Source organism: Anarhichas minor, unplaced genomic scaffold (genome assembly GCF_050575085.1).
Source record: "Anarhichas minor isolate MPS153535 unplaced genomic scaffold, ASM5057508v1 ptg000007l, whole genome shotgun sequence".
In the NCBI taxonomy this organism is placed as follows: Eukaryota; Metazoa; Chordata; class Actinopteri; order Perciformes; family Anarhichadidae; genus Anarhichas; species Anarhichas minor.
Window position 1 is genome coordinate 4,031,312 of NW_027466453.1, and position 22,800 is coordinate 4,054,111.

At 41.7% G+C, this 22,800-nt stretch overlaps 2 protein-coding genes across 2 annotated transcripts; one reads left to right on the plus strand and one right to left on the minus strand.

The window, feature by feature from the left end:
• The first annotated feature begins 12,076 nt into the window (after positions 1–12,076).
• On the plus strand, positions 12,077–18,295 carry dnase1 (deoxyribonuclease I). The gene is made up of 8 exons (XM_076083071.1): positions 12,077–12,214; positions 14,977–15,065; positions 15,165–15,251; positions 16,445–16,560; positions 16,849–16,961; positions 17,071–17,225; positions 17,312–17,405; positions 18,015–18,295. Exons 1-8 carry the CDS (start codon positions 12,077–12,079, stop codon positions 18,084–18,086), a joined length of 864 nt encoding a protein of 287 aa, XP_075939186.1. The 3' UTR covers positions 18,087–18,295.
• A 212-nt stretch (positions 18,296–18,507) lies between these two features.
• On the minus strand, positions 18,508–22,225 carry eci1 (enoyl-CoA delta isomerase 1). Its single transcript, XM_076083070.1, has 7 exons — positions 22,093–22,225; positions 21,351–21,476; positions 20,982–21,109; positions 20,581–20,727; positions 20,377–20,498; positions 19,607–19,785; positions 18,508–19,374 (listed from the first exon to the last, which is right to left on the minus strand). The coding sequence occupies exons 1-7, from the start codon at positions 22,133–22,135 to the stop codon at positions 19,208–19,210; spliced, it is 912 nt and encodes a 303-aa protein (XP_075939185.1). The 5' UTR covers positions 22,136–22,225; the 3' UTR covers positions 18,508–19,207.
• Between the last annotated feature and the right edge of the window lie 575 nt (positions 22,226–22,800).

A 22,800-nucleotide genomic window follows, 5' to 3' on the forward strand; every position in this document is an offset into this window, starting at 1 on the left:
ATTCATTTTATTGAAGTATGATTTTGCTGGTTACTTTTATAGTCATTTACAACAATCGGCTAAAATAATGAAAATAAATCATCCGTTTTATTATCATTTAAAATAATATATATAAAAACGTGCCGCTCGCCTGCCACAGTTGTGGCACCTGACTGACGCTTGCCACTGAGGTGCCACTGAGGTGCCGCTGACTGCCAGTGCCACAAGAAGGATCTCGGCCCTGCTCGACAGTGGACTTCAAGAGGAGCCCCCCAACACCACCATACCCAACAGCACAGTGTCTGTGGTGGAGACCTTCAGGTTTCTGGGATTCACAATCTCCCAGGGTCTGAAGTAGGCCTACAACATCGACACCGTCAGGAAAAAGGCCCGGCAGGAGCTGCTGATTCTGTTTTACTCAACCACCATCCAGTCTGTTCTCTGCTCCTCTATCACTGTGTGGTTTGGATCGGCCACTAAACAGGACAGAAACAGACTACAACGGATTGTCAGGTCTGCAGAGAGAATCATTGGTGCCAGCCTGCCCTCCATCCTGGACTTGTACACCTCCAGAGTCAGGAAACGGGCTGGAAAGATCACTGCAGACCCATCACACCCTGGACACAAGCTGTTCCAACTCCTCCCCTCTGGTAGGCGCTACAGAGCTCTGTACGCCAAAACCACCAGACACAGGAACAGCTTCTTTCCACTGGCCGTCACTCTGATGAACAATTAATCAGTTATACTGCACTGCTACCTCCATTTGCACTATCACCTCAATTCCACTGTCATTGTTGTATAGGTTTATGTTCATATATATATACAGTATATATATATACTTCTGGATATTCTATATTTATATTTATTTGTACATAGTCGTTAAACGTTAAATGTTTACATCTGTTCTACTTTTTTTGGTTGTCCTTGTTTTATGTTTTTTTACATTTCTCTTGTTTATTTGCGTATACGCATACATGGCCAATAAAGCTGATTCTGATTCTTCCTCTTCGACCCAGTTTTCTGAACCCTCCCCCCAACCCCGTTTTTGTCTCTCTCTCTCTCTCGCAGGATTACAGGAACAACGGGGGACTCTGCACCACCAGAGCTTGCGAAGAGACGGCCCCCACTCTACAGTCTCCATTCCCCCCGTTCCCGCCAGCCACCAGACACCAACGGTCCCCCATCGCTCCCCCAACCTTCTTTCTACAACCCTCTCTACCCTCCTCTTCTTCCCTACATCCCTTCATCCCTCTACCCCTTCTGCTTCCTAAATCTAACAATCATTCCATCACGCAATAAACCTCTTGAAACTCATATTGTTATTGCCGTGATCCTTGTTAGTTAAATGTAACTTAGAGAAGCCATATGGATCTGTGGCTCTCCAAAGCAGGCGTCAGCTGTACACAGTGTTCTACACATGGTGCAGTTCGACACACACACACACACACACACACACACACACACACACACACACACACACACACACACACACACACACATCAACATATAGCAAAGTCATACGGCCAAGCATTGAACACACACACCTATTGCAAAACGCACACACATGCATGACAACAGATGGCCAAACGATGAACCATGAATTATCTGTGACCAACTGTATTAGTTCCTCTTCTGGTGATGCCTGCGCTTAGCCAGGTATACACATACAGTTCCTCTTTTGATGTTTCATGCGTTTTAGCCACAAACACATACAGACAAAGGTAACCTTTTATAACATATGACCTATATATTATTATTATTCTTGATATTTTACCACTTATTGCTTAGGGATAGGGCTCATACCTCATAAAGGTAGCAGTCAAATAAACTTGCCAAAGAGTACATATATTTGAAAGTTTACTCTGTTATATAATCCATGCTTGGCAACAAACCTGTATAATTGTTTTTTACTGCGATATCATGTTTCCATTGTCTTGTACCTAACAGTGAGCAGATGTGCCATACGTCCTTTGTAACAGTGGGGGGGTCACTAAAGTCAGAATAGACGGAAGGGGGTCAGATAAGGTCCTGACCAGAGCAATAGCCTGTCCGGGCGGAGTTCAGTGCTCCGAGCTGTCTCACAACACAGACAGGAGAGGGCTGGACTTCCTCTGCCTCTTGCTCAGCTGATGATAAATACCTTCGATTTTAGAAGATCAGGGCAGAAGAAGGGGGAGCGGCAGGTCGTAACCTGTGTTCAATTTAAAATTAATTTAACCAATCTCCGGACTTTTTGGCAATACACTTTGCTCACTGGTTTAGGTTTTATTCTTTTTCTGGTGTTGCAAACTTGTTGTCAATAGACCACTTTTTCTCTGAATTGGAATCCAAATAAATATACTTTGAATTGAATTAAATAAACAAGTGAAAACATAACTATTTGCTACATTTTTCCATCCCGGACGGGACATCGAAACCAAGAGAGAGGGGTCTCCTCTAGGGGGAGATCGTTCAGCCCCTGCGGTAAGCTGCAGCACGCTCACACCATCACACACACACACACACACACACACACACACACACACACACACACACACACACACATAGTCACATGCATTCTTAAAGTAGGGGAGACCTGGGGACACCTCACTCCGAGCACTATACTAAACTATAACGTAGGTATAGAGAGTGGAGGGAAAATTTAATGAAAATCAAGAGAAAAAATTAAGATCCATGTTTTGCGGTCGAGAAAATGAAAACGAATGAACAACTGATCGTGTTGTTGTTCGTCATATATTACTGTTTGGTATAATTGACCCGTACAGGTTTCTCTCTTTAAAACTCTTTAGAACGTGCGGGAGCACCACACGCGACACAATGTATAAATACTCTGTTACAAGTAAAAGTCATGCATTCAAAAAAGTAGTCCTAATAGCATCAAAATATAGCTTATTTACTGAAAGAACTAAACGTAGTAGCTATTCATATATGCTGAGATTTAGCATGATCTATATTAATACATCATATTTTATAAAAGTATTTTTTATTTTATTTACAATCTGAAGCTGCAAAGTAACTAAAGCTGTCAAATAAATAAAGTGGAGTAAAAAATATGTACTTCTGAATTGTAGTGGAATAGAAATATACAGAAGCACAAGATGGATGTACGGTGCATGGATATGGATATACTCAAGTAAAAGTACCTCAGAAGTACAGTAGGCCTACTTGAGTAAATGTCCTCATTCCACCACTAAAAGCCACTTACTGATTCCATCCATCACAGCACAATAGAACATTTTCTGAGGTCTCAATAACGGCACACCCATCATCACACTATCTCTGCCCATCTTGTGAAATATGAATGAATTTGGAAACAATGTGAAACTTAAGTTATTAATGAAAGTATAAAATGTTTTACCGTCAATAATTATCTTTAATTATTTCTACCTCAGCAATGTCCCATCTTATGTGAAGGAAACATAACAACCATGTTCCACTATGATCGCTACATGACATTGATGTTCATATATTACATGATTATATTTAAGAATGCATCTACCTCTGAACAGATAAATTAATAAGTGTATAAATAAGTCTATCCTTCAGAAAACAAGTGTGACTTAAGACGACACATATTATATTTCCAGGCTGTAGTTTGGTTCACCTCATGTTTTTACTGGGAGATATTACTTTACATTTTTGCGTGAAAACCATTTAAACATGACTCAATAGAGGAGAGAGATTTCATCACATATGACCTCAAATCAACTTCCTTTATCACATATTCACCATCTGTTGCCTTCTCACTGCTGCTGTGAACGGCGCAGGTAAAAACAGCCTCTGTTGATCATCTGCACACTCTAGTTCCACATTCATCTACTGTCAGGCTCAATGTGTTTGCATGCAACCCTTACATGGGACCTGACAGAAAATGTATTTCATTTAGCAGTACACACTCTAAATGTCACACAGCAGGGGCGGATCCACACGTTGTGAACATTCGGGGCTCAGCCCAAACCTGGTGGGGGGCGGTCATTTTTTAGTGACCTATTTACGGCAGCTTTGTGCACGCAAGCAAATTGAGATAATAGAACAACTAAAATCTATACATCTTTCGGTAAAAACATGATAGTTGCCAAGGAAACAATCATCCTGTAGAGTCTACATGCTATATTGTATCTTCTTGTTCTCAAACTGTATTCATCATTCTGACAACAAATGTTGAAAATGACTCACTGAAAAAAATTAAAAAATTGTCTTATGTTGCTATTTTTTAATTCCATAACATACTTAATAAGGCTAGGTATTAAGCGTTAATGATCTGGAACCTATTTTTGTTACACAGTTGGAGAACAAGTCTTGCAAATTATCTAACATTATACACAGGGACTGGTTTTGCTTGATCTTTAATAATATGTTACTAACAGAATAATGATTCTCCTGCTGAAATAATAATTTACACAGGATGCTTCTGCAAAAAGCAACACATGAAACGCCGGGTTGCCGACTCGCTTTGAGATAAACTTGCAGGAATAGAGATCCTGCTGCGTGTGTCCAGGGGTGCAGGTGTTGGTGCGTCTCTGACTCCCACAGCAGGGCAGAGAGTCTTTCACACTCCTCTAGCATGCAGTATAACTATTACATGCTAACTGTCCATGTGTCATACAATCAAGATTTAGAATGATGTATTTTAAATATACACACTAATGTGACCTCTTTGGCTCAGGATGCGTTGGGTGTGTGTGTTGGGCCTCTTGTTGGTCCTGCTGCATCTGTCTACCTCCCTGCTGCTGGGAGCCTTCAACATCCAGACATTTGGACCCCAGAAATCCAAAGACGCGACTCTCATGAATTACATCAGCACGGTCTGAAAATGTTTTATTTTTTCTTGCATCCAATATTCCTTTTTTCTAAGACTGTATCTCATCGATATAAAGAGGATATATTTTGAACAGCGCTGAGTAACGTTAAAATACCACAAGGTTTACCCGACATCTGGCCTCCCTTCAATTGCAATAAGCTGGTAGCACATTAGAAGTATGAGCATGTCGTTAGATTTAGTTACAATACTGTTTTGTTCAGAGGCTTTTGGAGATTAAAGGGGCACTCCAGCTATTCTTTTTCAAATCCATAAAGTTGGGGGATTCACAAGAGGAGATTAAAAAAGAATTATAATAAATAAAAATGGATCCTACATTTCCCATAATTCAACCATTAAGCAATTTATAATTTCTTTAGAACCTCATTGGATGGTAAATGTCCATGTCTTTTAAATACTATGTGCCCAGTTTATAACGCAGGTTTTCCGTTTGTACTGTCCAAGCCCAAACTCATATTACCCTGATGACACTATATATCACTATGACATCATCAGGGCTTATTGTGTCCTCCAGAGACACTGGAGACACAGGTAGTACTTCCCATGCAGGACTCAACAACAAGGGTTGCCCGCTTGCCCGGGGCAAGTAAAATGCCACGTCGGGCTAATAAATCTTGCAACTCACTTGCCCGATTGTAAAAAAAAGAATGAAACAAATTTTTATTTTCGGGAGCTGACGATGGAAGTAGCTAAGGGGGGAGCCATTTGCTTCCTCCCCATCTCTGATGAGAGTCGCACATGCGCGAGGAAATGGGGGGTAAAGACAAAGTTCTGTTAACTGAAGCGCAAGCGAGCACCTCAAATGTGTTTAGTATTAAAACAGTTTAGTAGTTTAATGATGTTAGAGGATGTGGGAGAAACTCCAGATTCATTTACTGACTTTGGTCTTTGTTAGTATTTGATAACAACAAAGATTAAATAAATGAAACAAGTTATATGGGGGCAAGTGATTAAAAAACAACATTAACGTTGAACCCTGTTATGACCAGTGAAGCTTTTAAGTGAGGAATTAGTGAAGTACCCCTTTATTACCTAGAACAATAACCATCACAGATTATTTAATTTGAGTGGAAAAGGAGATGTTATGTTGGTTCACCTCTTTTAGTTCTGTTTCTCTTTGTTTCAGGAGAACTCTACTTGAATGGAATGAAACTAAACAGACCACTAATATAATAAGACGGCACTGCAGCAAGAACTCTGTACGCCGTCAAAGAGTTAGACTAACCACACACCTTATATAGTGCTTATATTACTACACACAGAATATAGTGACCTTCTGTAGAAGTTAAGTTGGACGGCTCATGAACTCACATTATGATTTGAGACAAACTAAATGATGCTCTACATCTGTGTGTGTTTGTGTGTGTTTACGCAGTTGTCCTGCGTGTCGTGATTTCTCGTACAAGGGCATCCTCAGCGGCCCTCTGGGTAATACTTCCTACAAGGAGAGATATCTCTTCCTCTACAGGTAAACAGAGAGAGGCAAAAACAACCGATCCTCTGCAGGAATCCTCCATTGAGACCCCACATCAGTGACCAGAAAACAAACTATTTATCTTTTAAAGTTATACTTCCGATCTGCACAGTGTCTTTGTCCTTATTGTCAGCGATTAGTGCCAGAAAACTACTTATGTAAAAGTAGCCAACATTACAATTCAAATACTCAACTACAAGCATTCAACATCATAAGTATTATCAGAAAAACGTAAAGTATCACAAGTATAACCACATAATGCAGTAGACTGAGCCCTGTCAGAGTAATAGATTACAATGCTAGATTATTATTGTTAGCTGGTCTTGGTGGAGCCAATTTGAACTAATTGATATACTGTTGGACAGTTTAATCTGTACCAATGCGTCATGTTACAATGTATGTTACATGTTTTATGTGAAAGCACAATCTGAAAAGTAACCTTAAGTAAAGTAACTGAAGTAAACCTTCATTGTAAATATTTGCCTCTGAGATGTAGTGGGGCGGACGTATTTAGTAACAGGAAATGGAAACACTCAAGTACAAGTAACTCAAATTGTACATGTGTATAGCGTCCAAAACTTGCAGCAGAATGTAAACCTTAAGTTGACACGTGTTTCTGGTCCTATGCACATAGCTCACACACTGCTCGTAGGTGAAAGCAAAACAGGTTTTATTGATCCAATTTCCCTCGTACAAGTTGGTGAAACAACTTCCTTTCTTCCTAAAAGTATCGCTGTTTATCTCGACACACTCAAAGAGTCCACAGATTAATCCACAGATTGTTCCACAACATAATCCACATAACACGGTTACTCCCCACCACAGGTTGTTATGAAAGATGGTTCAGTACAGATATTAGCAGATCAGAGTTTAAGGTAAATATGGGTGATCATGTGTCACATGCTGTGCTAGAAAACTCTACACTTTTGACAGCTTTTCGTGCCATCGAATGCATTTTCTCAACAAAGGCACTTAAAGGGCCAGTGTGCAGGATTTAGGAGCATCTAGTGGTGAGGTTGCAGATTCAAACCAACTCAACGCCTCTTCGCTCATCCCTCCTTTTACAAGGATGTCGGAAAACTACAGGCGCCTTCAGGTAACACAAAAAGCCAGCGTTTGGTTTGTCCATTCTGGGCTACTGTAGAAACACGGAGGACTCCGTGAAGAAGACACACTCTCTATGTAGCTATGAAAGACTCATTCTAAGCTAACAGAAACGCAACGATTCATAGTTTCAGGTGATGAAAACATGCAACAAACATCACTCTGCCAATAGATCCCCCAAAATCCTACACACTGTTCCTTTTTGAATGCAAATGACTTGCAGATGTGTTGTGAAAAATTAAAATGCATTTGAAATTCCCATTTTATATGGAATGTCACATAATTGCATAACATGCACAATATACAGCATAGCCCAGCATACTATCTACTATATAAATAGCCCACTTTAAAAACACCAAACACATCATGAAATCTAATTTCTGCAAAGAATACTGGTGAATACAGAGTACGTTTTGGTCCAGCTGTATTTAGTAATACAGTCTTCCTTTGGTAATTATACGTAAATTTGTTGGGCAAAAAAAACAAAAACCATGACACATCTGCACATTACATTCATCCATTCACACATTCAGGACCGGTCAAGCTGCTCCCGAGTGGTCACAGGACCGATAAACGACGATGATAAACAACTTGTGAAAATGCTCCAGCAATGCTGTGAATAGCTGACTACAAGAAAGAGTTGATGAACTTTAACCCCTTTTTGAAGACTACTTCAAAAGCAATGTGTTTACAGGAAGTGAGAGATGTGGTTAAGGACTATCTTTCCTCTGCAGAGCGGGGATGGTGTCCGTGGGTGAAAACTACACCTACAACAACACTGGCGGTAGCTACAGTCGCTTCAGCCGGCCGCCCTTCATCGTTGAGTTCTCCACACACACCGGTAGGCTCTGAAAGAGTGCGGCAAAGAACAGAGAGCAATAACTCTTTCTCACTGTCGGACGCCAGTGATGTAGATTGCCTCTCTCGTTAGGCGACCAACTGAGAACTAAACACCAGACGTGTGTGAGAGATTCTGAGGTCACGATCCGTTGGTCACCAAGGCCCCTTTAAAAAATGTTTTGTCTTCAGTAGAATTCTGACTGCCATACAGTATTTATGTCCGCCAAATAGGGCCGGCAACTCTGTGCTGCCACATTTAAAAGACAGTGAGCTCACTTTTTTGTTGTATGAATCATGTCTGCCATATCCAAAACATCAACTTGTCTCTTGTCATCTCGCATTTCCCTCTTCGTTCACTCACTCCTTTCTCCTTCCTCCTGTTTTATAGCTGTGGGGAAGTTTGTTCTGATCCCCCAGCACACCACACCACTCAAGGCTGTGCTGCAAATCGATGCCCTCTATGACGTGGTGGCTGATGTCAACACCCGCTTGAACACCAATGTGAATGTTCTCCTCCAGAAAACACAATTATTTTTTTTTAAAACTGGATGATTAATTTGTTAAAATATGAGATGGGGATGGTTGAAACTATGTATCCTCTCCCTGCAGAACATCGTGCTGCTGGGCGACTTCAACGCTGGCGGCACTTACGTAAAAGACTCCGACTGGAAGAAGATCCGCCTCTTCACGAACAAGAGTTTCCACTGGCTGATCACCAACGATCAGGAAACTGCAGTGAAAACCGGCTTCCCTTATGACAGGTGCACACACACACACACACACACACACACACACACACACACACACTTGCATGCACACACACACACACACACACACACACACACTTGCATGCACACACACACACACACACACACACACACACACACACACACACACACATACACACGTACAGACTCTAAAATCCACTCCTCTTCCTGTATCTGCAGGATTGTGGTCACTGATGACATGATGAAGGGAGTGACTGGCAGTGCTGGGGTCTACAACTTCATGTCGGCCTTTGGTCTCACCTTGGACGAGGTAAAATCAACTTTAGCTTTAACTCTCTGTGATAGAATTCACATCAGTTGCAATTTACAAAAAGACCGGGTCTATTAAGAGCAGTTTAACACTTTCATGTTTTCACCATAGAAATAAATGGAGTAGAACGGACATAGAACTAGGCTCTGGCTCGGTGCTACAGCGGGTCGTCCTTCAATCAGAGGATGGCTCCTGAAAGCTGTGCCTTCAGTGTATGTGTGGGATGTTTATGTGCTCTGGAGACAATATTTAGTTGTATGTCAATTATGAATAACTTCCCAGACCAGCTGAGCAATAGTTCGGCTCAGGGCCCCAAATAATGCAGCGAATTGTGTTGTTTAAAAAAAAATTTTTAACCAGTTTTATTTTTGGTTGACTATTTTTTAAAACATACTTGCACACATACATGCTTGGAAAACGGTCATCAGTTTTGGTTGATGATGCTGAAACATGTAAAACCAGTACTGTATGTAGTCCTTTAGTGATGCAAGTGAAAAGGGTATTTTGATGACTTGAGTTTTACAAAACATAATAAACCTGTTTTCTGTCGAACCGAGGACATTTTGCTGAAGCTGGACCAACTACAAATTGTGCCACAGGAGAAACCTACAACGTTTTCTCTATCAATTCAATTCAATTCAAATTTGCTTTATTGGCATGAAAGTTTAGAATCAGTATTGCCAAAGCATCAGAAAATTAAACATACAATAACATCTCTCTCTCTCTCTCTCTCTCTCTCTCAGACATTGGCTATCAGCGACCATTTCCCTGTGGAGGTGAAGCTGAATAAAAAGGTGACGCTGAATAAAAAGGTGACGCTGAATAAAAAGGTGACGCCGATTAAAAAGGTTACCAAACGTAAATGCCGTAAATCGGGACAATGATGACTCAGTGGGGGAACCCGCTGCAACCATGCAGCGTTGAATTGACTAGACCAAAATAAAGAAATTATTTCTGCTATTCTGTTTTGTCATTTTTTTCAATGTTTGAAGCAGCACAAACAAAAGTCCATTCACCTTTATTGTATCAAGTAGCAGCAACATTTTCAGAGGTATGTATCGAAAACGTTGCACAAAAAACTAAAGCTATCTGCATGTCGTGACGCCAGCAGTAGTAGCAGTACGTCTGTCTCTGTTGCCTTGAAACCGAAAGAGACTTTGTGAGGATCATTTTTAAAGATAAAAATGAAAGTGACGATGTGATTTTTAACAGCTTCATTTCATTCCTTAATCACACGAATCAATCCTCTGACAACAAAAACCATCATTGCTTCAGATATTTCAGGCTAAATGTAAATAAAACTGTCAGATCACAAAGGCATCGCCCACTGTGGGCTGTTCAAATGCACCCAGGGTTACTTTCATTAGTTATGGTTCATGAAGGTACAGCAAGGCTAGGCACTCGGTGGAGACCGGCCTGTGGCAATAACTGACTGTTCACTAAAGCCCTCCCCCGAAGAGCAACTGTCCAATCACCACTTAGCAACCGTAACTGGGCACAGCAGGTCTGTGAAGCTTTGGCTAACTAGCATCAAGTGTATCATTCTATAAGTTTCCCCTCTCTCCTTGCATAGATATGTAGGGTGAAATTTAGTGTATTCTTGAAACCTATTTTTGTTAAACAGTTGGAGAACAATTAGATACAAAATAGGATGTGGGCTCTGCAGGATGATTGTTTCCTTGGGAATGATGTGCAGATTATTAGGCCCTCTTTTTATCTCGTAAGGCTCGTAAAATAATGTATATAGCTGTTATGAATAGTTTACAATCCCTCCTCGGCCCCCCTTAGGTTTGGGCTGAGCCCTGGATGGCTCCGCCCCTGCTGTGGAGTCCTGCAAATGTTACCTATCAACACAGTGAGTTGGTCATGAGTTGAATAATTCTAGAAACTAAATCAAATCAAAAGTAGAAATTCTTTGAATTTCTAGAATAAGACTGCCACATTGTAGCCGACACATAAAACCACTGTGAGAGACAATTTTGCCGAACGGACCTCCTTGACCTGAAAACCCCGATCCCCATCCGCAACACACCTCCTCTCTTCACCCCTCCCCTCCAGCCTGACCCGGTCACATGCACTGTGCAGGTAAATAAAAACCTCCCGAGAGAAGTTGCAGAGGAGCCTCCGGGGATTCACACAAGCAAAGCCTCTGTGCCCTGCTCACAACAGGCCTTCTCCTTCCCCACACGACTCACAGAAGCAGGTAAATATGCACCTCCGACTCTTCTTTCATGCAAAAATGTTTTTCGTCACAGTAACATGGATGAATTATTTAGTACAAAACTATAAACCTGTTTGTTGTTGCGGAGAATCATTTTTCTTGCAGGCGATCCAACACTATGCACAGATCCTACTTGATGTCACAGGAACACAGTATATGGTTTTTAATCTGACTGACTAAATGTAATTTACAGTCACATTTTATGTTGGATCACCAATACAAAACACCACCACACTCGAGCTGATGATATTTTACAACCTTTGCACCCTGAATCACCTCCGCACCAGCGTAACCACGGTAAAAGGATAATGTAATCTCCTGCAATGCCGGAGGTAATATTTTACCCAGGACCCCCTCTGCAAACAGCAGCGCATGAAACGACTCAGAGTTATATAAACCTGCAGGAATAGAGATCCTGCTGCGTGTGTCCAGGGGTGCAGGTGTTGGTGCGTCTCTGACTCCCACAGCAGGGCAGAGAGTCTTTCAGGCTTCTCCAGCATGCAGTATAACTATTACATGCCAACTGTCCATGTGTCATACAATCAAGACTTAGAATGATGTATTTTAAATATACACACTAATGTGACCTCTTTGGCTCAGGATGCGTTGGGTGTGTGTGTTGGGCCTCTTGTTGGTCCTGCTGCATCTGTCTACCTCCCTGCTGCTGGGAGCCTTCAACATCAAGTCATTTGGAGACAAGAAATCCTCCAACGCGACTCTCATGAACATCATCAGCACGGTCGGGAACTGTGTATATATATATATATACTTTATTCTTTCTTTTTTTCTTCACTTTCTTTCTCAGACTGTGTCTCATTACAAGAACCCACATTTGAAGTGTAAAGACGATATATATTTGAACGGTGCTAAGTAAAAGTTGAGCCCACATGTTGCCTCCCTTCCATTGCAATAAGTTGATGAGCACCAACTACCAATGGAGATTAAAGGAGCACTCAGGGAATTTTATTTTTTTTCACATCCGTAAACTTTGGGGAGACTCACAAGAGGTAGATTAAATACAAAAACAAAAGAAACAAGAAAAATGCATCCTACATTTCCCACAATGCAACCATTATCATTTTAGAATTCCTCCAGACCCTCCTGCCTGGTAAATATTCATGGCTTTTAAATTCTACTTTCCCAGTTTGTAACGCATGTTTTCAGTTTATACTATCCAAGCCCGAGCTCACATGATCCTAATGACATCACTATGACATCATGGGGGTAATGTTCTCCTCCAGTGGCACTGAAGACATCAGCTGTTTTGAGAGTGTTGTGGAATATTTCTAAGTTAATCGGGAGAAGAGAGTTTTGTTCACAAATCAATAACAAAGTCTTCAAAAGATTCAAAGTTGTCTTTTTCTCCATTTATTTGTTTGCAAGGGAAGAGTGCACAACACAATACGTATTCAGCAGCATGTTGTAAAAGCTTCGACTAACTACAGGATTCATCATCGTTTTATACATGGAGATGTCCTCTTCAGATAAATCACACACAGGGGAGGAGAGGTCTTTTGACACAGGCCGTCTTGATCTGCTCATTATCTAGTTTCTGCTAGATGCGTTCAACTGGGAACCAGTTACGGTTATCAAGGTAAGATGAGCCTTTCGCCTGCAAGTTCCTCATTACTGCATAGTTTTAACCACACTTAAGTTTCGGGTTCACAACACGGACACACAGAGTTCAATATATTTTGCCATTACAAGAGGTATTTAAAGTAGTACTTCCCATGCAGGGCTCTACTATAAGGATTCTTTAAAAGCTCGGAGCCGTTTTTGAGGTCTCTGAGCGAAAAAGCATAGCCCTACAAAACTGACCATAGTTCTGTAACTACAAGGTCGATTTTAATAATTTTTGTTGATATAATCAGATCACAACACCTGTGACATAGTTTACATAGGTGATATTGTGTATATGTTGCTGGTTAATATAGAAAAATAAGACATTACACAGCTGAAATTGAAAATATTCAGCTTCGCCTGGGAAAAATGCACTTTCAGTGATAAAAGGTTATTGAAATAATGCAGCTAGCTCCCTAAAACTTTCCCAAGTCATAGCATAACTGATCAGTAGTTATTAAAAAAAGGTTAAAGTGGAATAAAGTGGAATAAAGTTAAGAATAAGAGGTTTTAGTACAAAGCGGTCAGGCGAGGTCATCATTTTCGAACCAGCTGTTGCAGCTCTTACATTGTACTTTTATACACTATATAACTATATATTTCACTTTCTTTATCACTCATATGATTCAATACATCCAAATACAGATAATAGGAATCATATTCATATTCATAACATCATCAGAGCCAGTTTTGGCTGTCATCTGTAGGATTTTCTCATTTCATGTGTGTGTATGTGGCTGTATCTCAGCCTATCCTCGGTCGATTTCAACAAACAACCCCTCCTTCGACGCGTCACAGGCTGAGGAAGACGTGTGTCGAGTTTGGTGGTGATCGGCAAAAGTTTTCATGCAATAAAGTTGCCAGAAATGACGCGTGTACCCCGGCGGAAATTTCCGGTCGCAGGCAGTCTGACCACTCGCCCAAGCCTCCTTGACCGCTCTTATTCTGGAAACAAGTCGGAAGTCAACAGTATGCAGTTGGCAACAATGACTACAGCTTTGGAACAGAAATTCTGCGACGTTATTATCCATATTTTTCATAAAACTTGGGCGCATACCCACGATTTTTTTCGGCGGAGTTCAGCATGAAGGTACGTTTGATCACTCACAACTGTTTAGTGTTTATACGGATCGTAAAACAGAAGTTAGTTACGTGTTCCGCCACGTGTGCTAATGCTATTACATGCTTTGCATGACTTGGTAGCTGTTAGCATGAGGGTACAAACATTGATTTGCGGTACTCATAACGCAGATTTCTGGCCCGGATTTGGTGCTTTTATGCCACGATATTTTTCTGCTTATGTGAGTAGCCTATAGTTGTGTTTGGAGTGTATAAGAAGTGACTTATATGATGTTGTTGCCCATACGTTGCTCTTTCATCCAAAAAAAAAGTAGCCACGTACATGCTACTGGCTAATAATCATGCTATTTTCCGCATTTGAGTTTGAGGGGTTCTGAGCCCGAGAGCCCCCAAATTTGGGGGCGTCGTGCTTAAGATTAAAGGGACTCTGGTGCTTGGAAACAATACCACTTTCTTCCACAGGGGTCGCCAAAAACAAAACAAGAAGTAAGCGTTAAAGAATAAACATGGCAATTAACTTTGGTCTTCGTTGTTATTTGATAACAGCTGATCAATAAAACAATTTGTATAGGGGCGAGTGACAAAAAACATTTGAGTTGAACTAGTAGAATTAGTGAAGTGCCCCTTTACTATCGACATTAATCATTACGGGAAAGAGATGACTTGTTGGTTCCCTTCTTTAAGTTCTGTTTTCTGTGTGTTTTATGGAGAACCTTACTTGAATCAACTCATATAATAAGACACCGCTGCTACGAGAACTCTAATCATATGATTAGGATATACGTGTTTTGTGTTTCTCAGATTGTCCATCGCTATGACATCATTCTGATCCAGGAGGTCAGAGACAGCGATCTGTCAGCGACCAGAAAACTCATGGAGCACGTCAACAAGTTAGACTGCACCTTACAAAGCGCACGTTATTATGATAATTATATTTATTATGATGTAAGATAAACAAAATTATGTTTAATCTGTGTGTGTTTTGGCAGAGGTTCTCCTCAGTTCAGGTACAGCCACATCGTCAGCGAGCCTCTGGGTCGCAGCTCCTACAAGGAGAGATATCTCTTCCTCTACAGGTAAACAGAGAGAGGCAAAAACAACCGATCTGTTGTAGGAAATCCTCCGTTGAGACAGTGAACAGAAACCAAACTTACATTGTTGCATTATTACTGCTGATTTTAACCTTGTAGCTGGTCTTAGTGGAGCTCATCTTAACGTCTTGATATGCTCTGGGGCAGTTTAATCTGTAACAATTCGTCATATATTATAATGTATGTCATATGTTTTGTATGTGAAAGCTCAATCTTAAAAGTAACAGTGAGTAAAGTAAGTAAACTAATTGTAAACATTTGCCTCTGAGATGTAGTGGAGTAGAGAGGTATTTAGTAACAGCAAATGGAAACACTCAAGTACCTCAAAAAAAACTCAAAATTATACTGAGGCGCAGTACTTGAGTACATGTACTTAGTTACTTTCCACCACTGGTTTAAATAAAGCCGGTTCAATATACATATTAGCAGATTGAAGTTGGTGATCATGTGTCACATGCTGTGCGAGAAAACGCCACACTTTTGACCGCTTTTCGTGCCATTAAATACAATTTCTCAACGAATTCACTTAAAGGGCCAGTGTGCAGGATTTAGTTCCATCTAGTGGTGAGGTTGCGGATTTAAAGCAACTGAATACCTCTACCTTCACAAGCGTGTCGGAGAACTACACGATGGCCTTCAGGTAACAGTGGCTCTAGAGAGAAGGCTCTCTCTAGAGCCACTATTTGGTTTGTCCCTTCTGGGCTTCTGTATGAACATGGAGGTGCAACATGGCGGACTCCGTGAAGAGGAGCATCTCAATATGTAGATATGAAGAGCTCTTTCTAAGCCAACGCAAACACGATTCTTAGTTTACGGAAACATAGTTGTGAATATTATATATTCCATTTCTGCCAATAGATCTGCTAAATCCTACACACTGGCCCTTTAAAGAATCACCAAAGTGTGTTTTTGAATGCAAATTACTCGCAAGAATGTTGGGAAATGAAAATTAATTTTAATTTTGAATGCAGAATAATCCTATGGCAGTTATACCTAAATTATTTTCCTTGGCAAAAAAAAAGAAAAAGGCATGAGACATCTGCACACCACATTCACCCTTTCAGGATTAAGCTGCCCCCTAGTGGTCGGCCCCAGAAGGCACAAGACTTACTTGTTTCAAAAGTAAAAGTTTTTACAGGCAGTGACAGACGTGGTCAAGTCTCACTTCTCCTCTGCAGGGAGCAGACGGTGTCCGTGGCTACAAACTACACCTATGACGACGGCTGCGAGCCGTGCGGGACGGACACCTTCAGCCGAGAGCCCTTCGTCGTCATGTTCACCTCCAAACAAACCGGTAGGCCCCCGAGGGAGTGCGGCAAGTCCAATTTTTCAGACACCAGTGATGTCGATTGGCTCATTTATTAGGCAATCAACTGAGAACTTGTGTGAGATTCTGAGGTCACAGGTCTATTGGTCACCAATGGCCCTTAAAGAAAAACTCTAAAACTTGTGAATTCTTACTGCCACACAGTATTTATGTCAGCCAAATAGTGTTGGCATCTCTTTTCTGCTATATACAAAAATCTCAACTTCCTCCTTCACGCATCTCCCCCTTCATTCACTCCTTCCTCCTTTTTCATAGCTGTGAGGAACTTTGTTCTGATCCCCCAGCACACCTCTCCAGACTCCGCTGTGAAGGAAGCCGACGCCCTCTATGACGTGGTGGCTGATGTTCGCGCCCGCTGGAACACCAATGTGAATGCTCTCCTCCATAAAACACAGGAAAAAAAGAGTGCAAATGATGATTAATTTGTTAAAAATACGAGATGGTGGATGGTTGAAACTATGTATCCTCTCCCTGCAGGACATCGTGCTGCTGGGCGACTTCAACACAGGCTGCAGTTACGTATCGGGCTCCGACTGGCAGCAGATCCGCCTCTTCACGGACAAGAGTTTCCACTGGCTGATCACCGACGAGGCCGACACGACGGTGTCACACACTAACTGCCCTTACGACAGGTGGACACACATGCATAGACACTTGCATGCACACACACAGACATACGCGCAGACTCTTAATTCCAACCCTCTTCCTGTATCTGCAGGATTGTGGTCACTGATGACATGATGAAGGGAGTGGTGCCCGGCAGCGCTGAGGTCTACAACTACATGGTGGACTTGAAACTCAGCCACAGTCTGGTAAAGACAACTTTAGCTTTAAATCTCCTCTATGATAGAATCCCTGTTAGTTGCAATGGAGTAAAAAAGGCTGGGTCTATTAGGAGTTGCTTAACACCGGCTGGGGATTGTGTTTTTGCTCAACCCTATTAAGTGGGTAGAGCGTGTCGTCTTCTAGAACGTTGGCTATATGATCGCTGACTCCTTCTATCCACAAGTCAAAGCATCCTTGAGTGAGACAAGATGCTCCCAGTGCACTTTAAAGCACTTCTTCTAAAATGCTGAGGAAGCTGCATTCATGCACTACGATTGGTGGTTCTGAAAAGTGAAGCCAATGTGAAAGTGCCTTAAACTTACATTCTCTCTAAAGGCCATCTGGTTGCAAAAAAGAAGTCTGATTGTATAGAAGTCTATGAGAAAATGACTCTACTTCTCACTTGATTTATTCCCTCAGTAAACATTGTAAACATGAGTATTACAGAACAGACTAAACCATGTTTTACATGGAAAAGCCTGTTTTCTGTTCAACCGAGGCAATCGGTTGAACAGAATCAGTCCATGCTTAAGCTGGACTAACAAGAAATCGTGCTACAGGAGAAACCTACTACGTTTTCTCTCCATCTCCATCAGGCATTGGCTGTCAGCGACCATTTCCCTGTGGAGGTGCAGCTGATTGGCCAAGCTGCTGCTGCTGCTGCCTGAACCTCGACTCCCACAAGTGTTGCAGAAACCTCCAGGTTGAAGTAGAGTCATGAGAGAGCAGTGGGGGAACTCTGTGCAGTCACACAGCATTACATTTACGAGACCAAAATAAACAAATAATTTCTGCTATTCTATTGTTGACATTTTTTTAAATGTTTGAAGCAGCACAAACAGAAGTCCACGCACCTTTATTGTATCAAGTGGCAGCATCTGTAGTGGCAGATATCGAAAAACGTTGCACAAAAAACTGAAGCCATCTGCGTATCATGACATCAGTAGTAGTGGTAGTAATAATAATAATAATAATAATAATAATAATAATAATAATAGTACGACTGTCTCAAAGACAAATCGAAAGATACTTTACTTCTCAATGTGACCATGGGGATCATTTTTTTAAGATGAAGTAAACTGCCAAAACTGAAAGTGAGTCTTTTTATTCTTTAATCACACAAATCAATTCTCTGACCACATAAAAACTCCCATTGCTTAAGAATGTTCAGGCTAAATAGCAGTAAAGTCACGTTATGTAGATACATCTGTCACAAAGGCATCGCCCACTGTGGGCTGTTCAAATGCACCCAGGGTTACTTTCATTAGTTATGGTTCATGAAGGTACAGCAAGGCTAGGCACTCGGTGGAGACCGGCCTGTGGCAATAACTGACTGTTCACTAAAGCCCTCCCCCGAAGAGCAACTGTCCAATCACCGTGGCTACAAGTGTCTTCAAATGTTAGCATGTCTGGCTAACTAGCTTACTGAATGTATCTCAAAACAAACAAGAGAGGGTTTGACAGTAAATTGAAACGTTATGTTACTTTAAAGAAATGTGAAGAAAACAGTTATTTGTCACAGAAGCATTTGTGTCTATCAAGGTTAAGTTATTGTCATTGTCCAACACAGGGTTAGCAACAGAATGCAGTTGTTCCTTTCTGCTACATGAGTGAAACAAACAAACTACTTATTATGGTGAGTGTTCCACCAGCTTGCTGGTTGAACAGTGAAGGTGAGCTGCTGCAGGGAGCTGTACTCAACCATCTTAGCACAATTGACACATGAACATGTGACACCGAATGCGTTTTCCAACTGAGTGCATCATTCTATTAGTTTCCCCTCTCTCCTCTAGCCCCTTCTCTTTTTAAGCATCTCCATATACATGCCCAGCGACTTCTGAATGGAGTCTTTGGTGATGAAGTTGACAAAGTGTTTGATGTCGGCGTCTCTGTTGGACGTCAGCTTGTCGATGGTTGGCTTCCTCATCATGGACTTGGTGATCGCTCTGGCGTGGTCTGTGAAGTGCACAGATCAACAATTAGCTCACCGATTCCAAAGGTGAAGTGAAGTCTCACTTGTTTTTTTTAACCCTACATTAATGCTGGCGCTGGTACTTTTATCGGTAGCATCAATAGGTAGTAACAACTTATAGTCTTAAATGTGACTACGCACACTGAAGCTAAAGTACCACAAGTGGAAGAGTAGACTGGCAAGTTCACTGGTCATGCATGAAAGGTGCCAATATACCTGGAATAGCCAACCACTTGGTCATGGCCTGCTTGGCTGTGGTGAGGATCTGGTCTTCAGGTACCAGCTGGTCCACCAGTCCTATCTTCAGGGCCTCTGACGGGTTGTAGAGCAGCCCCAACTGAAGAGCCACCTCTGTGGTTCTGTGGCCCAATGTGTTCTTCATGGTGTCCATAAACCTGCAGACAGCAATTCAGTTTTTGCTCAGCGGCGCACAAGCTGTCAGAGCTAGCACGGAGCCCACACTGTCACTAACTGCACTCCCTGAAGAAATATCTGAATTTGGGGGGAAAAACGAGAAGCAGACAGAAGGGTCTACAATATGCGTGTTCTTGCCGCTGACTTGGCCTTTTGTTAAAGAGTACAAACCTTTTACTTTACCCAGAAACAGCAGCTAAATACTAAATACACCAGTTAATCATTTCACCGTGTCGTGAAACACTCTTCATTCAAAGACGACGGTAGAAAAGTAAAACGCACCAAACCTGTTCCAACAATCACCAACACTGGTCTGGTCAAAATAAACCCTTTATTCCACGTGTTAGATGTCAACATATTCTGGTTCTACACCCGTCCCCCGCTACTTCCCTCTCACTCCTCTCCCAATAGTTTCACACCCAAGGCGGAGAATTTAGGGTATTGTTCGTCAAAACCAGTTTTGGTGATTGTTGAAAAAGTGGAAAGATGAACCAAGGGGTGAGTTTGAATGAAGTGTGTTTTACGATGCAGTGAAGCTACTGTTTTTGTATTGTTGGCCTATAATTCCTTACCAGAAAGGTGCCACGATGCCCAGCTGCGTCTCGTTTAGGCCGATGCTGTAACGCGGGTTGTCCGCCATAATCCTGTAGTCACACGTCAGAGACATGAGACAGCCGCCTGCAGGACTGGAACCCTGCGGAGGGAGTGACAAGGTTGGCTACGGGGCAAATCGGCGAGACGTTTGATTCGTCAATATTCTGCTGATGTTTGCGTACATTGATTGCAGCTATAGTGATCATGTTGGAGCCGTAGAGTTTCAGCCACATCTCCTGAACGGCTCTCCAGAACTCTCCACAGCGCTCTGGACTCTTCCCGTACATCTCCGTGATGTCCAGCCCGGCTGAGAACACCTTGGGCTGGCTCTGGATTCAAACAACACACACATACACACTCGGGGGTTAACGGTCCAATGTTAGCGCTACATTTCACAATTGTCACACTCCAGCACTGAAAATGTTAGCCACATGGATTAAATAACATTCTAAAACATTGAGTATTTACTATAATGCAACTACAAAGTATTATTATGTTGCTCATCTGTTATTAATTACCTTGTAATACAAATACAGAGCACAAAGGCTCCGCTGTGGTTTTAAACAATGAAGTTAGACTGTACCGAGGTGATGATGAGGCCTCGGCAGCTCTTATCCATCTCCAGCTTCTCCACACCGATGCAGAGCTCCGTGAGGAACTCTAAACTGAGGCTGTTGACCGGCGGACTCTGCAGGCGCATCACAGCCACACCTACAGAGAGAGAGAGACAGAGATGCTGGTCTTTTACCTCGATACTTTTGACATAAATTATCTGCAAATTCATGTCAAAAGGAAAAGAAAGGAGGACAAGGAACGTCAAGTCTTTATAGTCAGCACAATCTAATTTCCCTGTCTCATTTAAACTCAAGTAGGGAGGTGGGCCGCAGACATTAACGGCTCCGACTCTTCGAATCGTGCAGAAGATGTACTGATCTGTTGGCAAAATGTTTACCGGTGCTTTGGTCAAACTCCACGTCTATTTTAGGCGAGGTGGAGTTGTTCCTCCGCTGAGCGGCGAGGACAGGAGACGCACATACTCTGCCATGACTGCTGCAGGAGGATCGCTGGGAAAGAAGACCTACACACACACACGCACACGCACACACGCACGCACACGCACACGCACGCACGCACACGCACACACACAGTATTTGAGTGAAATCTTTCATGTCTCCGGTAGCAATACACAGGTTTAAACTAACAACAATCTAATAGATTTCTATCATATAGATGCACAAATAGATAAGCGGTTGAGTGGAAACAAAAAGAAAACTACACTAGAGAAAACAGATAATGAAGCGTATTCAGTGCAAGACGTATGGAAAGTGATAGCAAACTAATTACATACACGCTTTATTCTTTATCTTGCACCACCTTATAAATGCAATTTTTTTTACTGAAAAATTACAAACAATTAATCGATTGTGGAAATAGTTGCTGATTTATTGTCGGTCATTAGTTAATCAAACAATGGAGTTAGGTTTGCGTGCATAATACAAAATATAAATTATTTTGTGTGCATTTATTGTTAAATAGGTGCTCATTATGACCGGGGGATGTGACCCAAAGGGGGTTACAGAAGGCAGCGTCCTGTGACCTTTGTTCCAGTTTCTGTAATGCACAGTTTACGAAGCTAACAAAGCTAACACACCGAACACAGCTAGTTAGATAGGTGCAGACACATTCAGACATACCTGACAACACGCATTTGTTCCTCAATGCAGCTCTCAAGGCCATGTCGTCCTCAGACTCAGGTTGAACTCCGGATTAGAGACAGCAGGAAACGACTTCCGTCTTCTTCTTCTTCTTCTTCTTCTTCTTCTTCTTTTACTTTAATAGCGGGTTGCAACCGTCACTTAAACGGTGCATCGTCGCCACCTACTGTACCGGAGTACGTAGTATGATATATTGGTCCCTGGATTACTTTGTATCACTATAAGGTAAATAAAGTAATGAATAAATGATAGTACTAATAATTCAAGAAAAATAAGCACTATATTGTTGGATGTATTCCCATCTCCTTCTCATATTCAACAGCTACTCTCTGTGTGTGCTGCTCCTCTTCTGCTGTAGTTCCAAGAATACCCTCAAGGTTTCCTTCCCATCTCGCCTTACCAGTATTTTGAGTTAGTGTGAACCTTTCTTCCCTATATTTCCAGCAGTGCAATGAGCACAATGTGCCACATTTTCTGTTACTTTACATTCAGAGCTTTCAGCTGATATACTTTTCCACAGAAGAAACATTTTATTCAATCCTGTGTGGTCGCATCAGGCCGAACAACGCCCCTCTGTGATGTAATCACGACACATCACAGACTGATTTGAGATATTGCTTTTATAAAACGGTCTTCAAGTACAGCAGTATGAAAGTTATAGGCACATTCCAATTTATATATTTTTCT

Bases quoted from the DNA above. Each gene is read 5' to 3' on its own strand.
- eci1 (XM_076083070.1), bottom strand. From the start codon at position 22,135: ATGGCCTTGAGAGCTGCATTGAGGAACAAATGCGTGTTGTCAG. The intron at 20,728-20,981 runs GTACAGTCTAAC...GTTTGAATCCAG, and splicing joins GAGGCCTCATCATCACCTCG to AGCCAGCCCAAGGTGTTCTC. The intron at 19,786-20,376 runs GTAAGGAATTAT...TGCTGTCTGCAG, and splicing joins GGCATCGTGGCACCTTTCTG to GTTTATGGACACCATGAAGA.
- dnase1 (XM_076083071.1), top strand. From the start codon at position 12,077: ATGCGTTGGGTGTGTGTGTTGGGCCTCTTGTTGGTCCTGCTGCATCTG. The intron at 15,252-16,444 runs GTAAACAGAGAG...TCTCCTCTGCAG, and splicing joins AGATATCTCTTCCTCTACAG to GGAGCAGACGGTGTCCGTGG. The intron at 16,962-17,070 runs GTGAATGCTCTC...CTCTCCCTGCAG, and splicing joins GCGCCCGCTGGAACACCAAT to GACATCGTGCTGCTGGGCGA.